General features: G+C 27.4%; 1 protein-coding gene across 2 annotated transcripts in view; it reads left to right on the top strand.

Annotated features, from left to right (window-relative positions):
- LOC140670485 (acetylcholinesterase 2) overlaps positions 1-26,449 on the top strand; it is a 177,958-nt gene that overhangs the window by 133,446 nt on the left and 18,063 nt on the right. For both annotated transcript variants that reach the window (XM_072901097.1, XM_072901096.1), the window contains exons 4-6: positions 3,235-3,387; positions 13,367-13,530; positions 20,034-20,191. In XM_072901097.1, coding sequence (XP_072757198.1) covers positions 3,235-3,387; positions 13,367-13,530; positions 20,034-20,191 — 475 coding nt within the window. The remainder of the gene's footprint in view (positions 1-3,234; positions 3,388-13,366; positions 13,531-20,033; positions 20,192-26,449) is intronic.

Below are 26,449 nucleotides of genomic sequence, written 5' to 3'. Positions count from 1 at the left end.
TATTTAAAAAAAATACATATTTATGTATATACAGAGTAATCCGATAATTGGTGAAAAACCTGTTAATGGCAGATTCTTGAGATCATTTGAAATCAATTTTTCTTCAGCGAAAGTATTGAGAGACGTCATCATTTTTTCCAATCTTTATCATTATATATCATTACAATTAAGCCTTAAATTAAAATTCTATTACAGTAAACTCTATCTGAAATTAACGGAAGAATGTAGTTTTGATAATTTTTTAACTTCAAAAAGTTTAGTTTGCAAAAAGCCTTTTTTCAATTGCTTATAATTCGAAAATTATTGATGCCTGAACATTTTTGTTGAGGAAAAATCGTCTTCAAATAATCTCAAGAATCTGCCAGATTTTTCACGAATTACCAGACACTCTGTATATACACTACGCAATAAAATTAAAGGGCCATTTTCTTCCATATAATAAAGGTCAATTTTCAAGTAGTTATAACTTCCTTAAAAACAACCAGAATAAGATCAATAAAAACGCGTTTTAAAATTTGAAGTTTCTAGTTTTAGAATTATCTTTAATTGAATTTTAATTAAAAATCATAGCACGATTTCATTAATTGGGTGTTAAAGAGCAAAGTTTTAGCTTTAATTTCTTTTTTTAACGAATGTTCTATAATTTTTTTCGCCGAAATATTAAAGCACAATCGAGCTATTGTCTTTGAACACTAATAACTAATGAAAAAATGATCAAACAATAATCATTAAAAAAGTAATTTAAAGAGAAAAGTCAGCTCTTTAAAATGCTTCTATCATTTTTTTTAATCTTTATTCATTTTTAAAGCGTAATTGTTACTTAAAAATCAAGTAGAAATGCACTTTTATCTTTTTTTATTTAAATCAATGAAAGTTAACGAAAAAACGCTGAAATTTTCATGAACTTTACAACATTTACAAGTAAAAAGCATTTCAGTTACTCGTACAAAAGGCCGAAGTGTTAAGTTTTTTTCTGTGAATTTCAAAAACTTAAATTAATTATTATTGTACAGTCATTTTTTCACTGGTTATAAACATTCAAAATCAATAGCTCGATTTTGTTTTAATAGTGAATATTGCGGTGAAAAAAAGTCATAGAACATTCGTTAAAAAAAGAAATTAAAGCTAAAACTCTGTTCTTTCACATACAATTAATGAAATCGTGGTAGGATTTTTTTTTAATTCGGTATTCTTGGACAAACTTTTGAAAAATTGGTTTAATCAATGAACGTCGCTTTTGTAATTGAAATTTTTTAAAAAATTCTAAAACCAGAAACTTCAAGCTTTGAAACGCTTTTTTATTGATCTTATTTCGATTATTTTTAAGGAAGTTACAGCTATTTGAAAATTGGCCTTTTTTATATGGAAGAAAATGCCCTTTAACATTTTATATAGTGTATATTAAACATAATTATACAATATTTCGAGTTTTAAAAACTAGTTTTTTAACCTTCTTAGAAGAGTAAATAAAATATCATTTTTGTATTATACTTAAAATTATTAATAAATTAATGATTCATTTATATTAACAAAATACGTTTCAAAGTGCGTACGCAATTTATTTTATAATCATGGAAGATATTAATATTGTTTTTATGTTACATAACTACGTTAATATTTTCACAAAGGGAAGATAGAATGCAATTTTCATCCTTTCGCAAAAAATTTTATAAAACAAATCGAAGATATGTATTATGCAACGACACGTAAGGTACTTTCGCAATACTTCCAACAGATTTTCTAGTGCGTAACAAAGGAGTTACGGTCACGGAAAATCAATATCGTTATGTACTGGGATAATGTCACTCTCTTCAAAGAGCTCCGTTCTGCTGAGCGACCGCTAATTACTTTCCGATCAGCAGAACGGCATGTCAAAGTTGCTTTGTCAAGAGCCGTTTCATGGCTGCGTGAAACCTCGAGTTCCGTGTACATTTCATTAAGTATCCGGGAACACAAGGCACCGCGAACGAGGATGCCTTTCGTTTACGATGATACATACCTATGTATGTACTAGTACGAGCGCATAAAGGTCGTCGGAAACTTGTGTCTTTGATATATTCATCACTGATGCCGCTCGCCCACGCGCGCCAGTAATCGAACGGAATAAATTCGTAAAAGCGCGCATTTTTTTTCCTGTCGTTTTGAATGGAAGAAAATCGATGATACAGAGTTATCCCAGCAGTGTAACTAGCATCGACGCCCGCAGCAATATCTTTTAACCCTCGAGCTATGTCGCGCAAAGGATTGTCGTGCGCTCTTAGGTAAAAAATTATTTCCTTTTAACATAATGAACAGCGAGGAAAAAAATGAGCCAAAAGTCGCATAGCATAGAGAAAAGATGTTCAATTTCCACGGTTAATGGCTATGTTTAATTTCCAAGCGCGTTTGAATTTTTTTCTCTTAATGATGCCTGGTCTTGATGATGCCTTGAAATTACTGATTAAGATTCAAATGTCAGATTCTTAGAAAGAAAAGCTAATTATTTTTTGTGCTCAAAATTGTTATAAAAAACAAAATTTCAAATAAATTGTAACATTAACTTACATTTCATAGATCAATTTCTTTTTGACATATTATTGCAGAGTGTCAAATTTCATATTTATCAATTTTATATATTGTTACGAATTTTATTTTCTAAAATGAAATAAAACTGAATAAAAGAATAGTTATAATTCTTGTATTTAAAATTTTTTTGTAGTTTTCATCCTATCGAAAAATTTTAAAAATAGATGTAAGACTTTTTCTCAAAAAAAAAAAAAAAAAAAAAAAAGTAAAATATGAATTTTTTAGACAATACACGATATTTAATAATTATTTGATAAATATTTTTAATATTTATTTTTTTTAAATATATAAATATTTTGTACATATTTTATATTTTATTACATTTTATTATATTAATAACAATATTATAAAAATTGTATTCAACATATTATTAAAATATGTATTAAATATTTTATATAATACTTACGGGGTAAAAAAGTAAAGAAACAAATTTTTGTAATAATATTTTGTAATAAATATTTTTTAAATATTTGCTGAGATATTTATAATAAATCTTTATGTGATCTGGTCAATTTAAGATTATAAAAAATATTTTGATAAATATTTATAAAATATTTAAATAATTATTATAAATATTTCGTATTGTTTGGGTTGAATCTGTCGCTGCAAATGACGTTTTTGAAAGCAAATTAACAATATTTAACAAAAATTCGTCCGTTTCTGTTTCAGTACACCGATTGGGATGACATAAACAATGGCTATAAAAATCAGGAAGCGGTAGCGGACGTCGTGGGCGATTATTTCTTCATTTGTCCATCCACGCATTTCGCACAATTATTCGCAGATCGTGGCATGAAAGTCTACTATTACTTCTTCACGCAGGTAAGCGATTGTTGCTGTCATCGTTATAGAGGCATTAGTCATTGGGGGCGTTTCACGCCCACACGTCAAATGACAATCACCAGCTGATAAGCCAACATTATATACGCATAATATTTCAAACTACTGTGACAATTTATCTTCATAATTTATGAAACGAGTAAGAAAAGTATTTCGCGCTTTAATCTGTCGAGCTTCTCATACAGCGACTGATACATAATTTATGAGACACTCTGTGTACGTGCAATCGAATATACTTGCCGATTCCTATTTTTCAGATTATTTATAACAATAATTTTTATAATTTTAATATAATAATATTAATCATTTTAAAGCTAACACGTCTAACAATAAGTATTTTCTTACGGTCGATATTATTTATTCCAGATTTTAATCTTAAGTATACTTATGAAAAATGTTTCATAAAATTTTTATAATAATTATACATTATACATACATATATATACATCATATTAAATTATATAAAAACAATGAAAAGTTTTAATTTCTATATGTATCGGTAAATTGCTTATCGTCTCAACATTTTATTATTTTTGAGTCACGTATGCACACACAATATAATTGTTGGTAGTGAGCTTTTGCGCCGCTATTCTGCCAAAGTGGTCCGAAAGAGCAGAGTTTACAAGACCGGGAAATTACCGCAAAAGTATTATGTAAATTGGATTCTGAGCCGCTTGCATAACGCAACAACAAGATTTCGCGATGGAAATAGCCGAGGGGGAATAGAACGGAAATATGAAGAAAAAGAGCAGTAAATGCGTCGAAATTAGTTGAACGTCGAGTTGAGTAGAGATGTAGGAGATGATATGGGGAGAAAGGGATAACAATTGTCCCACCACAATGTGTGTTATTAATATCTCTTTTTTTTTTTTTTTTTTTTTTCGTAACACGTGACGTTTACTCGTAATGTCAATCAATCATTCATTCACGTATAAAGTGTAGTAGTGAGAGAATATTTGGGTAGCGAATATTATAACTAAATGTCTCCCTCCGCGCGCTTTCCATTAAATCAATCACGCGTATTCGCGTGATTCATTTTGCCAGCATTTCGCTGTGATTTTGCCAGATGTAATCGTAGCGGAAGACAATGCGTTCCCCGGCAGCGCCATCGGAGTGTATAATATTTAGATCTAGAACGCGCGGCAAATTGTGCGCATTCATTCGACACTATATAATTATCGACCCGCCTCTCCTCTCTTCTCCTCTCGTGACCAACCTGATATTATATAAATGCAAACTCATGCGAGTGGGCGTTATAGACTACATATGCGAGTTATACGATGTCGCGTTTGCCATACCGTTCCTACTGTCATGTTCGGCTCTTTATCGCGCTTATCTCGCTCACGAAATCACCGTCGTCGTCGGAAACTTGTTGATTCTTATACATTGAAATTGTAGTGTAGCTTAGAAAATTGTATATAATATACAGGGTGTCCCATTTTAATTCCTCCAGTCGAATATCTCGAAAACCAAGCCTGGGAGAGAAAAATGTTTCAGGCAAAAGTTGTATGGTTTCGAGGGGGCTATAAGATAGTACCATTGGTCTGACCTTGAAGAGTCATTTGAAGATCACGTGAAGGTTACCTCAATTTTTTTAAATGGCACTCCCTATTTTTTGTTACATATTTTTGTAGCTGACTTCGAGAGCTTTCCAAAACACTATGATAAAATGTTTTTTCATTAAACACTTTTCGAGTTATAAGGCTTCAAAGTTGTAATATTTTGACATAAAATATAAGATATTTCGTAAAATATTCATTTCTCGATTATTTTATCCTCATACTTTTATGCACAGAATAATGAGACGAATCAATTGGTGTAAAGAAAGCACATAGTTATTTTTAGGAAAAAATCTGAATTTGCAACTAGCAGTTACACATTTTTACTTTAACATAATTATGTGTTTTAATTACGCCAACTGATTTGTCTCGTTATTCTGTGCATAAAAATATTAGGGTAAGATAATCGAAAAATAAATATTTTACGAGATATCTTGTATTTTATTTCAAAATATTGCAACTTTGAAGCCTTATAACTCGAAAAGTGTTTAATGAAAAAACATTTTATCATAGTGTTTTGGAAAGCTCTCAAGATAAGCTACAGGAGTATACAAAAATATATGGGGTATTCCATTTAAGAAATTTAAAATAACCTTCACGTGACCTTCATGTGACTCTTCAAGGTCAAACTGATGGTACCATCTTATGTCCCCCTAGAAACCATACAACTTTTGTCTGAAACATTTTTTCGAATTTTCCATATTTTTTTGAGATATTTCAGTGGAGGAATTAAAATGGGACACGCTATATACTTGAACTTTGACATAACTACACTACGCAAAAAAATTAAAAGGCTACTTTTTTCCATATAAAAAAGTCCAAATTTCAAGTAGTTGCAACTTCCTTATAAATAATCGGAATAAGATCGATAGAAAAGCGTTTTAAAGCTTGAAGTTTCTAGTCTTTTTTAAAATCTTTATATAAATTTTAATTTTTTCTATTCGTTACAAAATTATATCGTAAGATCGCGATATCCGTCAATTAAACAAATTTTTCAAAATTTTATCCAAAATACTGATTAAAAAATGTCCTAGCGATTTCATTAATTGTATGTATGTAAAACAGCAGAATTTTAACTTTAATTTCTTTTTTTTAAAGAATGTTCTATAATTTTTTTTGCCAAGATATTCGTTATTAAAGCAAAATCGAGCTATTGACTTCGAACATTTATAATTAGTGAAAAAAATAATCGTACAATAATCATTAAAAAAGCAATTTAAAAAGAAAGGTTAACACCTTAAAATGTTCCTATCGTTTATTTAAAATAACGAGATTTATAAATAAACCATATTTATTTATTGTTAATATTATTAAAAATCTGCATTAATTATCTCTTAATGTACAATAAAATTTTAATTAAAAAATATATTAACATAGCCTATTTCAAGTAGAGCAAAGATTTTATGTAACATATTTACTTGTTTTTACAAAGATTAATTTAAAGGAATGTTTTAATTTTCAATATTGAAATATAAAAATTTAATATAAATTTATTAATAGCCGTATTATCACTACTTTTGATCAAATCTGTCTTTTTTCTTCTTCATATAGAATTTTACTAATTAATACCAGAATGAGCGTATAATAGAGCAGTTAAATCAATGAAATCGACGAGCGATTTATCATTGAGTCGAATGACAAGCAACCTGTGGCCACGTGCCAACTCTAGCTTAACCGAAATCGCACAAGGAAATCCGACCTCCCCCTTCCTCTTTCTCTCTCTTCCTCAGATATCTCAATTCAAGCTATAGTACCGTGTTATTGAATTTTTTGTGAAAGCTGATAGCATTAAAGTTGAAGTTGAAGTTCAAGTTGAAAAGTAACTTCGTATGTCTTAAAACGTAAACTTGAATTGAAATGAATTACAAAACAAAACTTGAGCTTTTTTTTATTTATAGTCGTTACAAGATCAGTAGATTCTTAAAATTCCGAAGTTTACCGATCAACAGATTTATTATAGATTTTACGCATTACACATATAATATTTTTATTTTAATATTTAAGTAAACTCTCCAGGAATCCCGCACCAAAACACAAAGCAGTTTGTGTCAATATTATTTAGTCAAAAAAAAAAAACGAAAGAGAGAAATTATAACAGCAATGGCATTAAAAACACTTGAAAAAGAGATGAGTTTATTATTTCAATTGTTAGTTATCAATTGTTATATAAACTATTTTAATTTTCCTTTTTATGTAAAGTACGTATGCAAGTAATTTTTTCAGTCTCTCTAAATTGATTAAATTTATAGTCACAATTTTCTTTCGATAATTCAAGATATTGTTCTTTCATAAATACATAAATTACATAAATGCTCCCAAATTACATAATGGCTCCTTTATTTCGCGTTTGATAAATGCAAAGTTCGTGATAGTTTGAATGTCGTGAACGTTCATGGAAAATTATTTAAGCTCGACAATTCATTTCTGCGGTTGACATTCTCGCGTGAGAATGCTAGAAGCCACTGTGGGAAAGAAATAGAGTAAAGGGAAAGGAAAGGAGAGAAACAGAGGAAGAAGAAGAGCGAAAGAGACAGTAGAGGAAGAATGGAATGGGATAATGCTTGTGAAATTTAAGGAACGTGAGAGACTAACGATGAAAGTAATAATGATTTATTTTTCTTTTTACTTCATTTAACATTGTCGATTTTTTCGTTATGATGTTATTAAAGAAACATCAAAAAATATCTATGATCGCTGATAAGACAATATAATCGTACATTCTTCTAAAAATTAATAAGATTAATATTAATAATATTTTAATAAGATTTTTATTTTTTATTGCTTTAGTATATAAATTATTGCAAACTTTCTTAATCATTGGCAATAACCGCAAAAATATGCAAAATTATTATAATATTTTTTCACTTTTCAAAGTTTTGTGGAAATTTTTAATATAATTTTAATAAATAATTATAATTATAATTTTAATAAATAATTTTTATTATAATTTTAATAAAGAAATAATAATTTTAATAAAGTATTTTTGTTTAATTTTTTACAGTTTATATATATTTCCATTAAAAGTAACCTAACCTCATAATCTATGCAAGATGACAAATATTTATTTTTTTTTTAAATTTCAATTACTGAAGTTTGTTTTCTCTAAATTAAATGTTGAAATACCAATACTTTTTGTAACTTTAAAAGATAATTATTAATAAGATAAAAAACTGTTTTAAAAAAAAATTTTATTACATTTTGTTGAAGTATTTTTTTAAAAAGCGTCAATGAAAGTAATCAATTTAACAATAATAAAATTTTTATTCAAATAAAACAAAGCTTTTTTAGTGCAATATGACATTTATTGATATTTCATGAGTGTTGCAAGGTTGTTTAAAAAGATAGGTCAGGTCATCAGAGCAATCCACTTTTCCCTAGATAATCCATGTTGTTGAGGAAGAAATAAATTCCACATAACATTCATGAAAAAATCTGCGCGTGAAATAATAATGTCCCAAATGGAATGGAAATAAAAATACAGAAGCATAGTACGTGTATTGCGAGTAAAGCACTTGATCGGACATCGATAATAAATAAACGTTCCGTCAGCACGTTTATGTCGTTTTTGCAACTCGGACCTTCCTCACTTTCGTATTCCGGCAATCGCGATGTGTCATTCAATTTGATGCGATAACGTGATCTCGAAGTATTTCTCTCTCGTGTACTCGTGTCGTGCGTTTTCCGCTTTCCAAGGCATTTCGATAGCTTTTTCGTAGCTTTTACGCCAAAAGAGTCCAAAATTTCCCCAAAACGTATTAGTTATTATGTTAAAGAAGTAAATAAAAAATAAATGTTATCTAGGATTTGTACAATATTATCTCGATTTTTTTCCTTGAATATGGTGTGTTTAATGACGTATAGCATTATTGATTAATAATTCTAAAACAGTAACGTTCACAGAAGGAAATGTGCATGTTGTTAAAAAAAGTTTTAACACTAAAATTTTCAATAACACTTTCTTAGTTTTACTTTTTTATTTTATGTCAAAATGATGGAAGTATTCGATCAAAACTTAACTTTGCCCAATTATATATTTATTTCAGTATGATATTAATTTTATAATTCTCATAATAAACAATTTTACCCCAACATTAAAAGTACTAATATTTTTTAACATGATTTGTCAAGACATTACATTTAAAATGTGTTATTAAGTTTATTGAGTTATTATTAATTCTAAATAAAAAATAAAAATTTTGAAGTGATATATCTTCAGAAACCAGAGGAATTTGCGTTATGTGATTTAAAATTTATGTAATTTAGAACTCTACCCACTATAATATGTGAAAATCAAAGGGGGATCGGCGAGATTAAGTCAGGATAGGAGGGGTGTAATCTTTTCGAAAGGTTTACTCCTCCCTCCTTTCCTCCAAAGAGACTATATTATCTAAAAAGCTTGTGCGGGGAAAAAAATCTAATGTAGAGAGATTTAATAAGAAAAAAAAGATATCATGACTTGTGAGAAGAGATTGCAATAATTAAAGCAATTAATTTTTACTCGGCCGCCAGATTCGCCAGAGATAGGACTCAGAAATATGGGGAAAGTACTTTTAATGGCGTAGTATATCTTGCGAGACGTAGTTATAATACATTATTTTTGCGTAATTTTATTCGGCAAATATATTCGCGAGAATCAAGTTCTTCGAGTACGAAGAGAAAGAGAGTTCGCGAAAATAACACAATAATAACATTCGAAAGAGAGAGAGAGAGAGAGAGAGAGAGAGAGAGAGAGAGAGAGAGAGAGAGAGAGAGAGAGAGAGAGAGAGAGAGAGAGAGCGAAGTTGAAATTACAAATGGGAATCCTAACTCCAGCGAAGGAAACTTCGGCTTCCACTTCCATCCTCAATTTCAATATTATCTAGGTTGTCACGCTATATTTTCAGTTGCGGTTGTCACGTTATTTTTAACATTGCACATCACAAATATAGTCTCGGGTATATGCATGTATGTGGTGGGTTGTTTGACAGCCAACCGCGTAATTGCATTTCAAAGTTTGTGAATACTCGAGAAAAAATGATATAGTCGATGTAAATACATAATTAGTTATGGAAAGACCTGATAAAATGTATATGTTATTATATTATTTAATTATCATTTACTACTATTTAATTTTATTTTAAAAAATTGAGTTTAATTATACAATATATATGTATATAGCTATATATTTAGATTTAATTACATATAATCAGATTATATTTGATTATATAAGATCACGTTAAATTTTGATTTAATTATATACATATATATATGTTTTTATATAATAACACAAGTTTATTTCTTCGTGGACAATCTTTATAACCTAACCTATAGTCCTTATAGGCAGAACAAGGAAACCTGATAGTTCTTATAGTCACAAGAAGGAAAGACTTATAACCTCAGCAAAGAAACCTTAAAATTCTTATAGTTTTAATAAGGAACCTTATAGTCTTAATGATGAAACAATGTTATTGAAGAATATGTAACAATGTAATTACAACAAATTCTAAGAAAATAATGACACATATGATGAGAAGAAAATTAATTATTTCAGTTGATCAATCGACGACTGATGTTTACCTGAATATAATCTGCTTCATAAAAATGTACTCAAAAGTCACATGAAATTGTAAAACAATTCGCGAATATATATCTTCCTTGTCGTATATTATCCACAATGGTGTCTACCGTCAAACTCATGAACCAGAAGACAGTTAGCGTGAAAAATAGCGCTTTTATCTAATCCAGGCTGTTGATCACGTCACTCTTTTCTCTACCTACATTTGATACCGCTCTTTCTTCCCCCACTTTCGGCAGTTTCCCGCTCATTTACTTGGTACGTTCTCTATTTTTTACCACTCTATTTTCCCTCTTTTACGCTCTCTCTCAGCTTCCATTCGCGTTGCGCTTTTCAATTTGTGTAGCACCATTTTTTTTTCTTTTATTCCTTTCCTTTCGTCCTCTCGCTTCTATATTCTTTCTCTTTCTCTCTGTCTTCATCACAACTCTTGGACTGCCACGAGATGTGCGTAAAGCGAAATGCCGAGGTACGAGAAGGTTTGAGCAATTAGCGGAGAAGGTAATTTATCAGATGGTAGCGCTCTTGCTTCTCCTGAACGTCACTGGAAGTAAAGAGGATGTCATTACTCATGCCAGCCGTAATCTTAATAACGGCTTTAAGCTGGTTAGACGAAGCGCTTGCTTCCCCTTTTCTTTTCTTGTCCGTTCGCTGCCCGTTTCCGTGTCCCTGCGACAGTCCTTGTGTCACAGCCGATCGATATTCAATCACATGTCCCAATCACGTGCCGATCACGTCATTGCAATCCCAAACGCTTTCAGCTCGACTCTTTCGTCGTAAAAATACTGTTTATTGGATGCTTTACTACTTTTTAATTAAATGCTTTACCAATGCTTTTTAATTAAATTACAATAAGGCTCAAGAAAATGCCTAGTGTTATTTTTATGAAAAATTGATGTTGATTTCTTATATTCAATGTTCTGTATTTTATATATAAGTATACACACATACATATAAAAATGCGTTTAAAACTCTAAAAATTTAATTCAATGAAATAATTAATTTAGAAAGATCAGAGATGTATTGGATTAAATTTTTGTTAAGAATGTTTAGTACCTATTTTTAAAAATATATGAATTTAATAAAATTTGCACAGATTGTTCTGATACATGTTCAGAAACTTATAAAAAAACCTGGAGTTGATTCACTGAAGTAATCAAAAGTTATAAGGATTTTAATTTGCAATGAATTTACCCGTCAATATTATTATAAATATAATAATTTTGTGGATCTAATTATAAGTAAAAGTATTAATATAATTATAAATATAATTATTTATATAAATAAGTATAAATATAATTATTTCTGTCCTTTTTAGCCCTTAAATTGATACGATTACAGATTTTCTATCTTATAAAAAATCTGTGACCGTGTTGATTTAAGAGCTAAAATAGATAGAAATAATAATAGGAATTTATTCAAAATTTGCAAAAGTATAGTTTAAATATAGAGGAAATATTTGATCACATAATTTTAGTCACGTACTGACTAAAGTTCAAAAGACTTCAAAAAATATTGAATACAATTTTCTCAATTTCGTTCTATTATCTGAGATGACATATTATTTATTGTGAAAACGTGGCAACATAGCATTCAGCTGAGTCTTCTGTTGACATTTTAAATAACCTATTTTTTCATCTGAAGAAGCCTCTATATACAAACGTGTAAGCGAGAAGCGACTAGGCCTCATATGTCAATTTGCAATTTGACCAGCTTATGAAAAATTACCATGTTGCCACATTTCTTTCTTCTCGGAGAAATGACAAATTATTAAATTTATCAAAGAAATAGTTAAAAATCTTCTATATTTTATCATTATTCACTATTATAATTTTTATTCTGACATTTTAAATTACTCTGTACGAGAAAATTCTTTTATTTTTATAATTCAAATTTTATGCTGTAATGTTGAAATCGAGGTACCGTCAATGATAAAAGTTTTTCATTATAATTTAAGAAACATGAAAATTCTCCGAAAAAAAGCAACAGAAGTTTGAAAATACATTTCTACATTCTAGCTATAAATAAATAATAAGATTTTATGCAATCTTTATAATAATCATATATTAAGATATATGAGAAAAGTATATATTCGTCAATTTCGACTACTTTTTGCTCCGATTGTAGGTGTTAAACATCCTTAAACAAGAAAGGTAAACATACATTTCGTCCCTTTTTGCTTTTCTCCTAACAATGAAAGTTGAAAATATCTCAATATTAGTTTTTAACAAGACTAATATTATTTTCAATAATCTAAATATAGCAATGTAATTTTCAGTAATTTCAGTAACATTACCTCTTTGAAAATCCGAATAATGTGGAATGCATGCAGTGAGGTAATTTTCAGCTCCTATAGTCTACGTCATTTATTATTTAATACTGCTCATCATCTCTAGGTACATTTCAAGGCAAGGGAATATTTTTAACCTCTAGGCACGTGTTCATATATACTCAGTTAAAAATAACATTGCTTAAGAATTAAGAATATATTATATTATATATAATATAACATAGAAATAATATATTATGTATATGAATTAATACTATATGTCTTGTTTAAGAAATTTATTTATATTATATCTTTATTTTTATTAACGAATGTGTGTAGCGCTAAATTAAAATTAAAACCACTTATCTACATATTAAAACTTAAAAGTATGTATACAACAGTCACATTTTCGAATATATCTGCATAAAAATCAATAGCGTGATACATATTTTACATCGTTAATTTGAAAGGTTAAAACAGAAGCATATATTTAATAATAATAAAAATATAATATTTTTGGATGCAAACAATTTTTAATACAATCGAGAAACTAATGATGGAACACGTTTTGTGTTACAGAGGACGAGTACCAATGTATGGGGCGACTGGATGGGTGTAATGCATGGTGACGAGGTGGAATATGTCTTCGGGCATCCTCTGAATCAATCTCTGGTATACAACGCCAAAGAGCGAGATCTAGCTTCCAGAATAATTCGCTATTATTCGCAATTCGCGTACACAGGGTAGGTATATTGTAAATTCTGCTACATTCCATATATTGACTGATGTAAATAAATATAATACATATACGTAAACATATACAATGTGTTTGATTTAAATGTACACTTAGTCATTTTTTTTAAATAATAGAGTTGTAAATAATATTTTCAATAAGAGTTATTTTGTTCAAAAGGATCTATGTAAATGTGTCTAATTTTAAATTACTTTATATTTTTACAAAATTGTCCATGACAATTTTATTTTTTTTTAAATAGGAAATATACCTATTTTACTATAGTTTTGAAAGCTAATTTAATGACTCGAATAAATTTGATAATGTGTAATAAAGTGAGATTTTCAATAGCTGTTTATAAGATATTGTCACTTGTTGCTTTTAAAGTATGAGCGGAAAAACAAAGTATCTCCAATAAAAATTGGAGACAAGGACAACATTAAAAAAACATTTTAATTTTCGTTTATTTATTAATTACATAGATCTTCTTAATAAAATAACTTATATATATTAGAAACATTTTTTATAACTCTATTATTAAAAAAAACAAAAATAACTGAGTATACATACTTGAACCAAACACACTGTATATGTACTCATGTAAAATATTGATTCAAAAAATTTGTCGTCTTTTTGGAAGATTCTTCGAAGACTTTTGAAAGATTTGTTTGTAATTATATTTTATTTTAAATTACTAAATTGAGGTTTTTAAAACAAATTTATTTTGCATGAAAAAAATCAAAATCAAAATAATGATAATTAATAATAATTACTTCAAGAAACTATATTTCTTTATTTGTAACTATGTATGTATAGTGTGATTACAATCAATCTTTTTACTAATATAGAAAAAATGAATTGTTCAATTCATTTTGTTATAATGCATTAGTTATTAGTATTAAATAAAATTAATTGATTTCTTCATATAGAAAAATGAAACGTTTAATATTTAATGTATAATTGTTTAAATTTAGTGTCTAAATCTAATATCAAAAATATACTTTCCTTAAGTTCTGAATATATAATTATAACAGTTCAATAACAATCTGACAATGATAATATATAAGCTGATATAAGTTAGTTTTAACATATTATACACATAAAAAAAATAACTGTAAAATTTGATATTATATAATTACAATAATATAATATTCTTATAATTACTTTTTAAATATATATAATTTATTTATTTTTTAATAAATGTAATTTTAAATTATCACGATTTTTTTTAGTATTATAAAAAATGATAAAAGTCGACAAATCTTCTGATATTGCACGTCTGCATATCTGCAAAGTCAAATATTACAACTTTCACAATCTACGGCGTATGTTTGAGATCTGAAATTACTGATGTTATAGACATTCGATAAAGTTTAATGCGAAGGTTAGCAATATTTCTAACAAAGTCATGACTATACTTTATGAAAGACATATGGAGAAAACATATCGAGATCAATTTTGTCAAGGGCGATGTCTATGTCGCTCCACTGGTTACTACTTTATGCGAACTAAAGACCACAAATTATACACGCAAATGTAACAATTATCTATTACATAAGTTCTTAGACGTTTTCACGAATGTACATTTTTTTTTAAACTATTCTACAAAAAATAGAAACGCTTTATTTTTTTTGAAATTGTTTAACTTGAAAAAAATACTGTAATTGTATTATGAAAAGTTGTTAGTGTAGTTTAAAAAAAAGCGTCCTAAAGAACAAAGTGTTTTTTTCTAAAGAACTTGGAAAATATAACTTACTAAATTGCGCTTTTTAATGGATGTATTTTTTGAAAGTATTTAATTTTAAATATCTTGTATGTACAAAGCCAAAAAACTATTTTTCACCAAATTTATTATACTTTTATACTACATTAAATAATATCAATGCCGATGATTTGTTACTGATTTGTCAAAATATAAAAATAATTTAAAAATGACATAACTAGGTAAAAGAATTGCAGAAATTTTAAAAGATATATTGTACAGAGAAAAGTTTAAATTTTCTTAAAGATTTGTAGGTAATTATATTATTATTATAATTTTATTAAATAATTATAATAAATTTTACAAAAAAAATCTTTTAAACCTGGTATGTTATGTTAAAATGGAACGTTTTTAAGGAAAAGGACATTTTTTTAACCCCATAAATTTGTTAAACAAATTTTTTTCAAAATTCTTTAATATAAATATCTTTAAAATTTCTTAAAAAAGCATAAAAAAGTACTGTTGTTTGAATTTAGTTTATTTTCAAAACTACTCTAGCATAATTTTTGATAAATTTTAATATTAGCGATAAAAAAAAGTTTTTCAATGAAAAAAAATACTATAACTTGCAAGATTGTTACATTACTGCAATGTAATTGAAATATTCTATACTGTATACAGTACCGGCCAAAAATATATCACCTTTAGTATTTTTGAGTATAATTTTATTAAAAGTGCATGGATATTTATAATATCATAATATATGTTTTGATAGTAAATACAACTTAGCGAATAAAATATTTTTCATAAAATAATATAAAAACATAATTTTAATAATATAAAAAATTAATTTTATAAGTAAATTAAATTAAATTTATGCTCAAAAATCCTAAAGGTGATATATTTTTGGCCGGTACTGTATATAACATAAAAAACGGGATTAAATTAAATTTCTTTAATTATATTTAATATTATATATACACATCTTGATGAAACTTATTATAACCTGCAAAATAATAAAAATATAAAGAGCTGAATTTTTATTTACTTTCTGAAAAGAATAATAAAATAATAAAAATGTTTCAAAGATGATAGATAAAAAAGCTAATATTTAAAAAGGAACGTTATACATGTACGCTTATGTTTTTTAAATCATTATGTATGATGGTAATATTTTTATCCGTTTAAAATAGTAGAAAAGTAATCAAAATTTATTTTATAAATAGATCAGAATGAGATTAATATTTTTTAATATTATGGTAAGACAAATTTGTTTCAATAGTTTAATTATTTGTATTATAATTTATTTTTATAATCTTCTTTTATTAGAAATTAAGAAAATATCTCAAAATTAAACATTGTAAAAATGCTAAATCTAATTATTGTATAAAATTACAAATATACATTAATAAATATATAACTTTCTCTCTCTTTCTTCTCATTAAAATAACATTATAATTTCTATCAGATATGCATTTGCATCTATTTAGTTTAGTTAAAAAATATTAAAATAATTACAGAGAGAGAGAGAGAGAGAGAGAGAGAGAGAGAGAGAGAGAGAGAGAGGATCTTTTACTTCGGAAGTTTTAATGATTAAGCGTTAAGATAAATAGATTCTCACCCAATTATCTCTTACAGTAGATTCAAATTCTTTTATTATTATTAGAATTTTATAAATATTTAAATACATTATTTTTAAATATATGTCAAGAATAGATATCGAGTTCAAATTGAGCAAATGCCTTATAAAAAATTTCGCTTTCGTAAAACCTAAATATAGAAGGCTATTATTCTTTCTATTTTAAGATCTTTATAATATCAAAAATTCACGTGCTATTTAGGAGACAGACAGAATCTAAAATTTGCTAAAAAATATCTTTTTAAACTTTTATCTACTAAACTGACTTTTTTTGTCATGTTATATCAAATGTTTAATGCGTTATTTATATCTAATATTTAGCATTTATTTTGAGATATTTTCTTTTATTTCAACAATTTATTTTGACATTTTTATTATTTTCCTATTTTAGATGAATAAAAACATTATCAGCAACTTCAGCAATTTAAAAAATATAAGATTACATGTATAATTATATTTTTTAAAAATCAGTTTTCTTTTATTCATCTTTTCTCTTTGTATTTTAAGTTCCAAAAAATTTAAATATAATTGTTTTTATTACACTTTTTTAGACTAAAATTTTATAATCAAAAAACAAAAAAAATTGCTATCTTTATTATTATGCTAATAATATAGGAATAAAGCTAATATATATCTGTAACCTTTAAAATTATTATCAGCAACTTCAGCAATTTAAAAAATATAAGATTACATGTATAATTATATTTTTTTAAAATCAGTTTTCTTTTATTCATCTTTTCTCTTTGTATTTTAAGTTCCAAAAAATTAAAATATAATTGTTTTTATTACACTTTTTTAGACTAAAATTTTATAATCAAAAAACAAAAAAAATTGCTATCTTTATTATTATGCTAATAATATAGGAATAAAGCTAATATATATCTGTAACCTTTAAAATTATTCACATTAAATATAAATTAGATAACAATAGCTCTGAGATATTAAATATTACGCATAAACTAAAATCAAATAAAAGAATAGTACAAGTGAATAAATATACAAATCAATATATTAACACTTATGCATATATTTAATCAATTTTACGCAAATATGTAAGCGTGAAGTAGAAAGTAGACACTTAATCAAATTAATAAAATACTTGAAAATTTGTGTTTTTGATATGTTCAATGTACAATAATATAAAGTAATACGTAATATATCATAAATGCACCAACACACACATGTGAATAAGTTCGCCGGTATATAAAACAAAGTTAATTTAAATTTAAATTAGATAAATTGTAAATTTATATAAATTATATAACTGTGAGAAAAAAAGAATAAGTTTCAAACTGAAAATTTGTTGACATTCGTGTTTAAACTAAGACTTTCGTGTTAATGCAGACATTTTAATATCACCTACAGGCAATATGGCACAAAAATCTTTTTTGAAACATAAAAAACATCGGAAAAGTACTTAAATTTACTTATTGAATTCCTATAAAATAATCGATTTTTAATTTCATAAAGTTTTCCTTATACTTACATTTTGGATTTTAATATTAATTTTTGACACAAACATGTCTCACACACAATATTTTGACTGTAATCTATAATTATATTTGATCTTAAATATTTTATATTAAAATATAAAATTCAAAACAAAATATTTTAAAAATACGAGAAGTGTTAATTATATTCAGTTACAATGACGATTACTGAAAGAAAATCGATTAAAAATATTTATTGAGACGATAATTTTAATTTAATAATTTAAAAAAAAACATTACTATTTTGCACAAAATTCTTTTTATTATTTAAAAGATTTGTTAGATAAAAATTATTATTATAAAAACTATTATCCAAGTGAAAAAAGTATTTAAACTGATTAACAATGATTAAATTAAATTTTCAATTAAAAAGATTAAATTCATCGAGCTTTAATCATATTTCTCGCTTTTGATTATGTGTAAAATTAAATATGAGAGAAAATTATATCTATCTGTAAATTTGTTTTATTTAATACACAATTTTACGCTACACATTTAATTAAATTTATCACGAAATATTTAGTATTAAATTACACATCTATTTTTATTTTTTAATGAGATATTAAAACCGCAATAAATAAATTACTTTAATTATACAGTTTAGTGAAGTTTTATTCTTTTGCAATAATAAGATTGCTTAAATTTCTATGCATAAGGCATGCTTTTATTTATCAACTTTGAATAAAAAAAAAGAGTAGTTTCGTGTTCCGTCGTACAATCGTGAATTTATCGAGATTTAAAGTTATTATGACAAATCGCACTGTGTGTTGTACAGCTAGACTACGTCATTTCTTTCAACGTTTGATCGACATAGGTATTGCCTTCACACGTAATATTTGAAGCTTTTATTTTTACTATAATATACAATATAGCATAAAAAATAAAAACTCATCGGATAAGTAGCATAAAATATAATTCGTGATTTTAATCCTTAAAATTTTAAATTATATTTTTAAAATCAAACGATGTAAATAAAAAGATAGAAAAAAGTAGGAAATTACAATTATAAATTCTTTCTTAAATGTAATGTTATAATAATCTATAATTATATTTGATTTTAAATATTTTATATTATTAAAATACAAGTAAGTATAAAATAAAAAAAATTATAAAATATTTTAAAAAGCTTTTATACCAGTTTACTTTTAAATGTGAAAATGTTTTAAATAGAAAAAAAATCTATTTACTTTTCTGTGTGTTCCGCGAAACACTTTCTAAAAAACATTACTGTAGAGAAGACTCCATTACATTACACACATATATGTATATCTATGTATATATATATATATATATATATATATATATATATATATATATATATTTTATGTGTATATAAAATAATAACGCAATCTTTTCCAAATATTGCTAGCAAACGTAGGTGTTTTTTCTATTTATTTCGCAACGAATGTATGTATTTACGCGAAGATTCCAGGCAAACCAAGTCGTGCTCTTCCTTCAGACGCACAGATTCGGAGACAGATTCCGTTTGATGTCAAACGATTCTCCATCCGACTCACCGCGTTTTCTACTCTCGTTTCCCTTTTGATTTTCCATCGTTCGTTTCGCTTCGCGTTTGCCTTTACTCTTTCTCTTCGATCGCCACCGCCTCTCATTCTCGAAGCATTCGACGATTTGCAAACGACATTTCTATCCCCATCCTTACCTCTTCAATTATTTTCCAGGATGCCGACGCTGGACGAGTCCGATTGGTTGCCTTACACCAGGGACCAACCGCAATACTTTATTTTGAACGCGGAGAAGAAGGGCTATGGCAAAGGTCCACGCACGACGGCCTGCGCGTTTTGGAACGAGTTCCTGCCGCGGCTGAAGGGGATTCCCGGTACGTGTATATTGGCTTTGTTTAAACCGAGCACTTGATACGCGTACTAAGTACTATATTAGCCAATTATAGCTATTCTTTTAAAAAATGGAATGATTGTGATTGGCAGTAGTACTTATAATACGCGTACTAAATACTACACTAGAGAGCCTCTAATAAGAGTCTCGTCATAAGACAATCTGGGCAAAATTCTGCGAGAGAGAAAGATATATATTCACTATCCTTTTCTCTCTTACCTAACCTAACCCTAATCTCTTTTAACGCGCTGACCGCTGATGTTATAATGTTTGTGATAGTAGTTTATGTTTTCTCATGAGATACACAAATATTATATATGTTAGGTTTTTATAATGCTTCTGATAACAGTTTGTTTTCTCATGAAAATAAAGCAATTTATTATTTCATGTTTTATGTGTTTTTTTTTATTTTTATTTTATTTTGTTAATTTTTATGCAATTAATAAGAGTTAAATTTAATTAAGGATTTTATTTAATTACTAAAAATTAAATATAAACAGTTTTTTATTATATATATTATTTTGATGTTTAACATAAAAAGATTATAATATTTAGTTCTAAAACGTTTATTTTTTATTTATGTTACTGAAATATAATGTTTATGCTAATAGTAAGGTTAATATGATTCAAATATGAGCGGAAATTACCCAGATATAGAGGACCAATGAAAACTGGATATCATATGGCGAGACTCTTATTAGAGGGTCTTTATACTACATTAGCCAGTCATAGTCATTTTTGTAAAGAATGGAATGATTGTGATTGACCAGTAGTACTTAATACGCGTACCAAAGTATGTCGGTGTAAATAAGGCCATTAATTGAGAAAACGAGTCATTCTCTTTCTGCAAAAAATCGTTCGCGCGTAATTCGATATTAATTAACTCCCAGCTCATCGAGCGCGATTACTCTAACGAGTAATCGTGTTCGTGGAACGACTACTTGGACATTTATATACAGGGTGTCCCCAATTTAAATGGCAAAATTTCGGGAGCGTGTAGGGGACGGAAAAACTAAGACAAAAAGTCCTTTAGAGATTTGCTCGTTTTTGCTCCATTTTGGAGAAAATCGCAAAACAAAATAAGTTTTCGTTTTTTTACTTCTTTATTTACATTTTATTCATATTATCATCCATTTAATGCAAATATTGTTCAAAATGTCGCCCTCTTGCAGCAATGCAAGCATTACATCTAGCACTGACTACATTAATTACAGCTAGACATTGTTCTGGTACAATTGACTAAAAACTGATTAAGGACTCGTAGGAGAAAGCAATAATGTAAACAAACAAAAGAATAGAAAGGATAACATCAAGTGTTTACATATGTAAAGAACCATGAAGCAGAAAGTTTATTCGGTGCCAATCAACTCAAGAGAGCAATGAACAATAAGAGATTGAATTTTTTCCCCAAAATGGAGCAAAAACGAGTAAATCTCTAAAGGACTTTTTGTCTTAGTTTTTCCATCCCCTACACGCTCCCGAAATTTTGCCATTTAAAGTGGGGACACCCTATATACGTGCCAACAAGTCTGTCGGCGCAATAGACTGTCCTTGAAGAGATGTACTCATTATGATAATGAGGAGAATAAAATTTTATTTCTTTATCAGAGACAAAGAGAAAAAAGTCTATAAATAAAATTAATTAGCGTTCTATTTTTGTTAGTGAAAATTTTCGCAGGAAATTCTCACGTGAATATAATCTTTTTCTAATCTGATCTAATACTTATCTTGAGCAGTAATAAATTATCATAATTTTTTCTTAATAATCAGTATCTTAATAATCGCAAAAAAATGCTTCAAAATATGTATATTTTTAAGGGACATATAAGGAACGTAAATAAAGTAATAAGATTAGAATCCTATAAAAACGTTTCTGTAATCATCTTTCTTTTTTATTGCAATTTAATATCTAAATTGAAATTAAACACTTCTATCTTGTTCCATTCTTTGTTGTTAAAATATAATTTTTTTCAACGACATTATATCTTCCTTAATTTGATTTTATCATTATATGCAGTGACGAACAAAATCGATTAACGCAAAAAAATCTATTATATGATTCCCCATTCAAGGAAATATCCAACAGTTTGATGTTTCGAAAGAACTACAAGGAAAACTTGGCAAAAAATTTTCATCAATCGTAATGTGTTTTTGTAAGTTAAATTGCTTCTTTCCTTTCCAGATAGAAATTAAAAATTATTTAAATAACCTATACTTTGATTAGAACTGAAGAACTTTACTTACCAAGAGGAATTTGTTTTATATCAACTTAAATAATATTTCATCAAGTATTTTGTTATAAGAGTGTATTATAAAAGTGTGCATACATATACATACATATATGTCATACATATATAAAAAAATATATATAAATATATATGTAAAATATAAATATAAAAATATATACAGATAAATATATATATAAATTTATATATAAATTATATCTAAAATGATAATTAAGCATAATAACATTCATTAGACAATAAAGATACAATAATAATGAATAATAATAATTATAATAATATTGTCGTGTTTTATATATATATATATTATGTTATAAATTCGGATAGAGAGAGACTGTACCAATATTTTAGCGAAAGCAAAATCAAAGCAAATTCGCAGAATTGCCACGCTCAAATATTCCAACACTATATTAGTCACGTAAATATTTTACGTTAGCAATATGACGAAATGTGATACTAAAGGCAAGTTCAAATTCTGTCAATAGATGTACATTTTGATTTTTTGCATAGTACGTGAAATTACCCAGAGATATTTTTATGAGAGGATATATTTAATTATAATTACGATTAATTATAAATTTTTTGCTATTTTCTTAAGGCTCCCGAGTAGTCACCGTAGCCATGTTGAAATCGTGACGTCATAATCGAAAAATGATACTCTGAGAATTCTTGCGTACCATTTTTAGATAAAAAGATATTTCAATGAAACAAGACTACAGATCGCTTTAATAGGGAGCGTCCGAAATGGCCACGTTTGAATTGGACACCACCAATCATATCGACCGATGCTTAAGGTCACCATCAACGATTAGCCAATCAGAGAGTCCTATTTTGAATTGACTAATCAGATACGTGGCCATTTTATACTCACTCGTTTTAATACACTTATAAAATTGTTCCAAAACTAAACTTTTCTCTTGACACTTAATAAATATAGTCATAAAATAAGTGTGAAAATAAGCTTACTTACATGGGAAAAAAGCAGTTTGACAGTTGTCTAAAGAAGTGGAAAATGTTCTTTCCACATAGTATATTCCTTGCTAAGTTTAGTTTTCGGAGTATTTTATAAATGTACTGATGTAGCGATCTATAACGTTGTTTCGTTGAAATACCTTTTATTAAAAAATGGCACCCAAGAATAATTTGGCTGTCAAAACGTCAATGCGACACAAAAAGAGAGAAAATAATTTAGACCATAGACATAGTAAGAGTAAACCGAGCGTGAGACGTCAAACCTGAAACTCAGGTAGAAAAGGACATGAAGATGGTGTCGTATACCTTTCTTTTTCTAATGAGAAAAGAGTGAGGGTAAGAAAGAGTGAGGAGTAAGCTAATCAGCCACTATGTTATGGCGATCATCTTTCTTCTCACTCTTTTTTGTCCCCACCCTTTCCTCGTTAGAGAGAGAAAAGCATACGGCACCTACTTTCTGTCCTTTTCTATCTGAGCTTCAATACTTACAAGAAGACACGCTCAGTCTATTCTTACTATGTATGAATCTATGATTCAGAAAATGCGAGATAAAAAAAAGCATAATGACAGGGTTCTTATTCTTATTGCAGATAGAGTTGTTGCCAACTCAGAATTTTTCGGCGACTACTCGAGAGCCTTAATTCTAGAGTAATAAATAATTCAGTTATTGCACTGATCAATGGTAACCTGCTTTTCAATGCGTGTTGACTACTTCATTACATCAGATTATGCTATGAAAGAAAGAAAAAGAAAGAGAGAGAGAGAGAGAGAGAGAGAGGGGGGGGGAGAGAGAGAGAGAGAGAGAGAGAGAGTTTTGCCACATTGAGAAGACTCCAATAGTCGCAGTTGTTATTGCAAATAATTTTGATGTTTCTGTTTATGTATCCGGAACATATCGGATTAAACAGCAGCGATTGTTTGCGAAACGAAGCAAGCGATTGCACACGTATTCATGTCCAATAGTTTTCCGTTCAACGCTGCAACGCGTGATAATGGAAAATCACACATAATTGAAAACTTCCGCTTGTATAATAATGTTTGTACTTGTGTAGAAAATATATGTTGCAAATTACTTAATCATGTTATGCGAAATAATTCGATGTACGCTAAGCATCATTATGACTTTGTAATAACAAAACGCATATTTAAATAACATGTTATGCATTTTAATATCTTTTTATTCACACATATATACACACTGATTTATTTAAAATTATATATAATACAATAAAAATTATATACATATTTTTAATTTTCTTCATCTTTATTGTTTTATGGCTTAATATAAAATAGATATGTGTGCGTGCGTGTGTGCGTGTGTGTGTGTGTGTGTGTGTGTGTGTGTGTGTGTGTGTGTGTGTGTGTGCGTGTGTGTGTGTGTGTGTGTGTGTGTGCGTGTGTGTGTGTGTGTGTGTGTGTGTGTGTGTGTGTGTGTGTGTGTGTGTGTGTGTGTGTGTAAAACATCCCGTACTACATCTGATGATATAATTAAAAAGATAATGATTTTATATGAAGAAATAAATTAAAAATATAAAATAAAATTTGTCATATAATGCTTTATTTTTGAGAGAATTAATTTTGAAATTTGAAAAATTAATAATATTTTTACACTCTTTTTAACTCAAATAATTTCGAATAATTTGTAGTATTTTATGTCATCATCGACATCATTAATTAATAGATATGTAAAAGTACAATATTTTATTTAGTAAAACGATTTATATATAAAATAATTTGTTACCAAAAAAATTCTACAATGTAAAAATATTTATATAAATTTGATTTTTTTTAATAAAGAGAGAGAGAGAGAGAGAGAGAGAATGTTATATTAATAGTAACTATAATTACGATATAAATTCAATAATGTATAACACAGGATCGTAAGAAGATCAAATTAATAATGTACTCTGTCGCTTTTTTAAGCTTGACATCAAAACTTAAAAAAACGACATAGTACATTATTAATTTGAATAAGCCAACGTTGAAATAATATAAACTGTTAAATAATATAAAATATTAATAACGATGTTAAACGTTATAACGATATCAAAATTAAACGTTCAATTAAACATTCTAATATAAAATATAAATTAAGAGTTCTAAAATCAATAACAAAATTTCTTTAAAAATATGTCCGCGAACGTCTTGTCTGAAATATGTTGAATTTAAATGTTTTAAATATAAAATTATTATTATAAAATTTATTCAGATTATAATAAAGAAATTAGTAAAAATTCTAAAATAATTATAAGTTATAATTATAAGTTTTGTTCAATATGATGTCCTTAAACATAAAAAAATACACACACACACAAATCTCTCTCTTCCTCTCTCTCTGTGTGTATATATATTATATTATATATATATATATATATATATATATATATATATATATATATATATATCATATAATATTATAAAGTTTTCTATTTTATTACAATTTTTATTTACAACTTATGTACAAATTGGACTTAATGTTTTAAAGTATAAGCTAATGATTACTTTTCAATATAGTCTTCGAGAAGATTAATTTCATGTCCATTTGTTCACCATGGCACAAGAATTGGGAGATTGGAAGCTTTGAAGATTCTCTCTCGATAAAAATTCGATTCTTGATGTTTAAATCATTCTTGAACAGCACTCTGTACTGTTGCATCATCAAGGGAGCACTTTGAAAAAAGAGTCTTGGATTTTTTAAGAAGCCCAGACCTCTTATGAATTTTTCTCACGATAATGCTAGACATCACTTTGCACACTTTCAATTTAGGAACTTTTGTAATCATTTAACTGGAACACTATGGAGCATCTTCTCTACAGCTCAAATCTGACTTCTTTCAATTTGTTTTGGTTGCTGAAGGAACATTTTGAAGAAAAACGAATTCTAGATGATGGTACAGAATGCTGTTCAAGAATGTTTAATATTAAGGGCGAATTTTTCAGAGAGGGAATCTTCAATCATGTATCAATGGGATCAAGTACATCATCTCGAAGACTATGTCAAAAAGTCATTAGCTTCTATTTTAACA

This window comes from Anoplolepis gracilipes, chromosome 10 (assembly GCF_047496725.1).
Source record: "Anoplolepis gracilipes chromosome 10, ASM4749672v1, whole genome shotgun sequence".
NCBI classification, from domain to species: domain Eukaryota; kingdom Metazoa; phylum Arthropoda; class Insecta; order Hymenoptera; family Formicidae; genus Anoplolepis; species Anoplolepis gracilipes.
The sequence above is the reverse complement of the archived record's forward strand: the minus strand, read 5'-3'. Positions and strand labels throughout refer to the sequence as shown.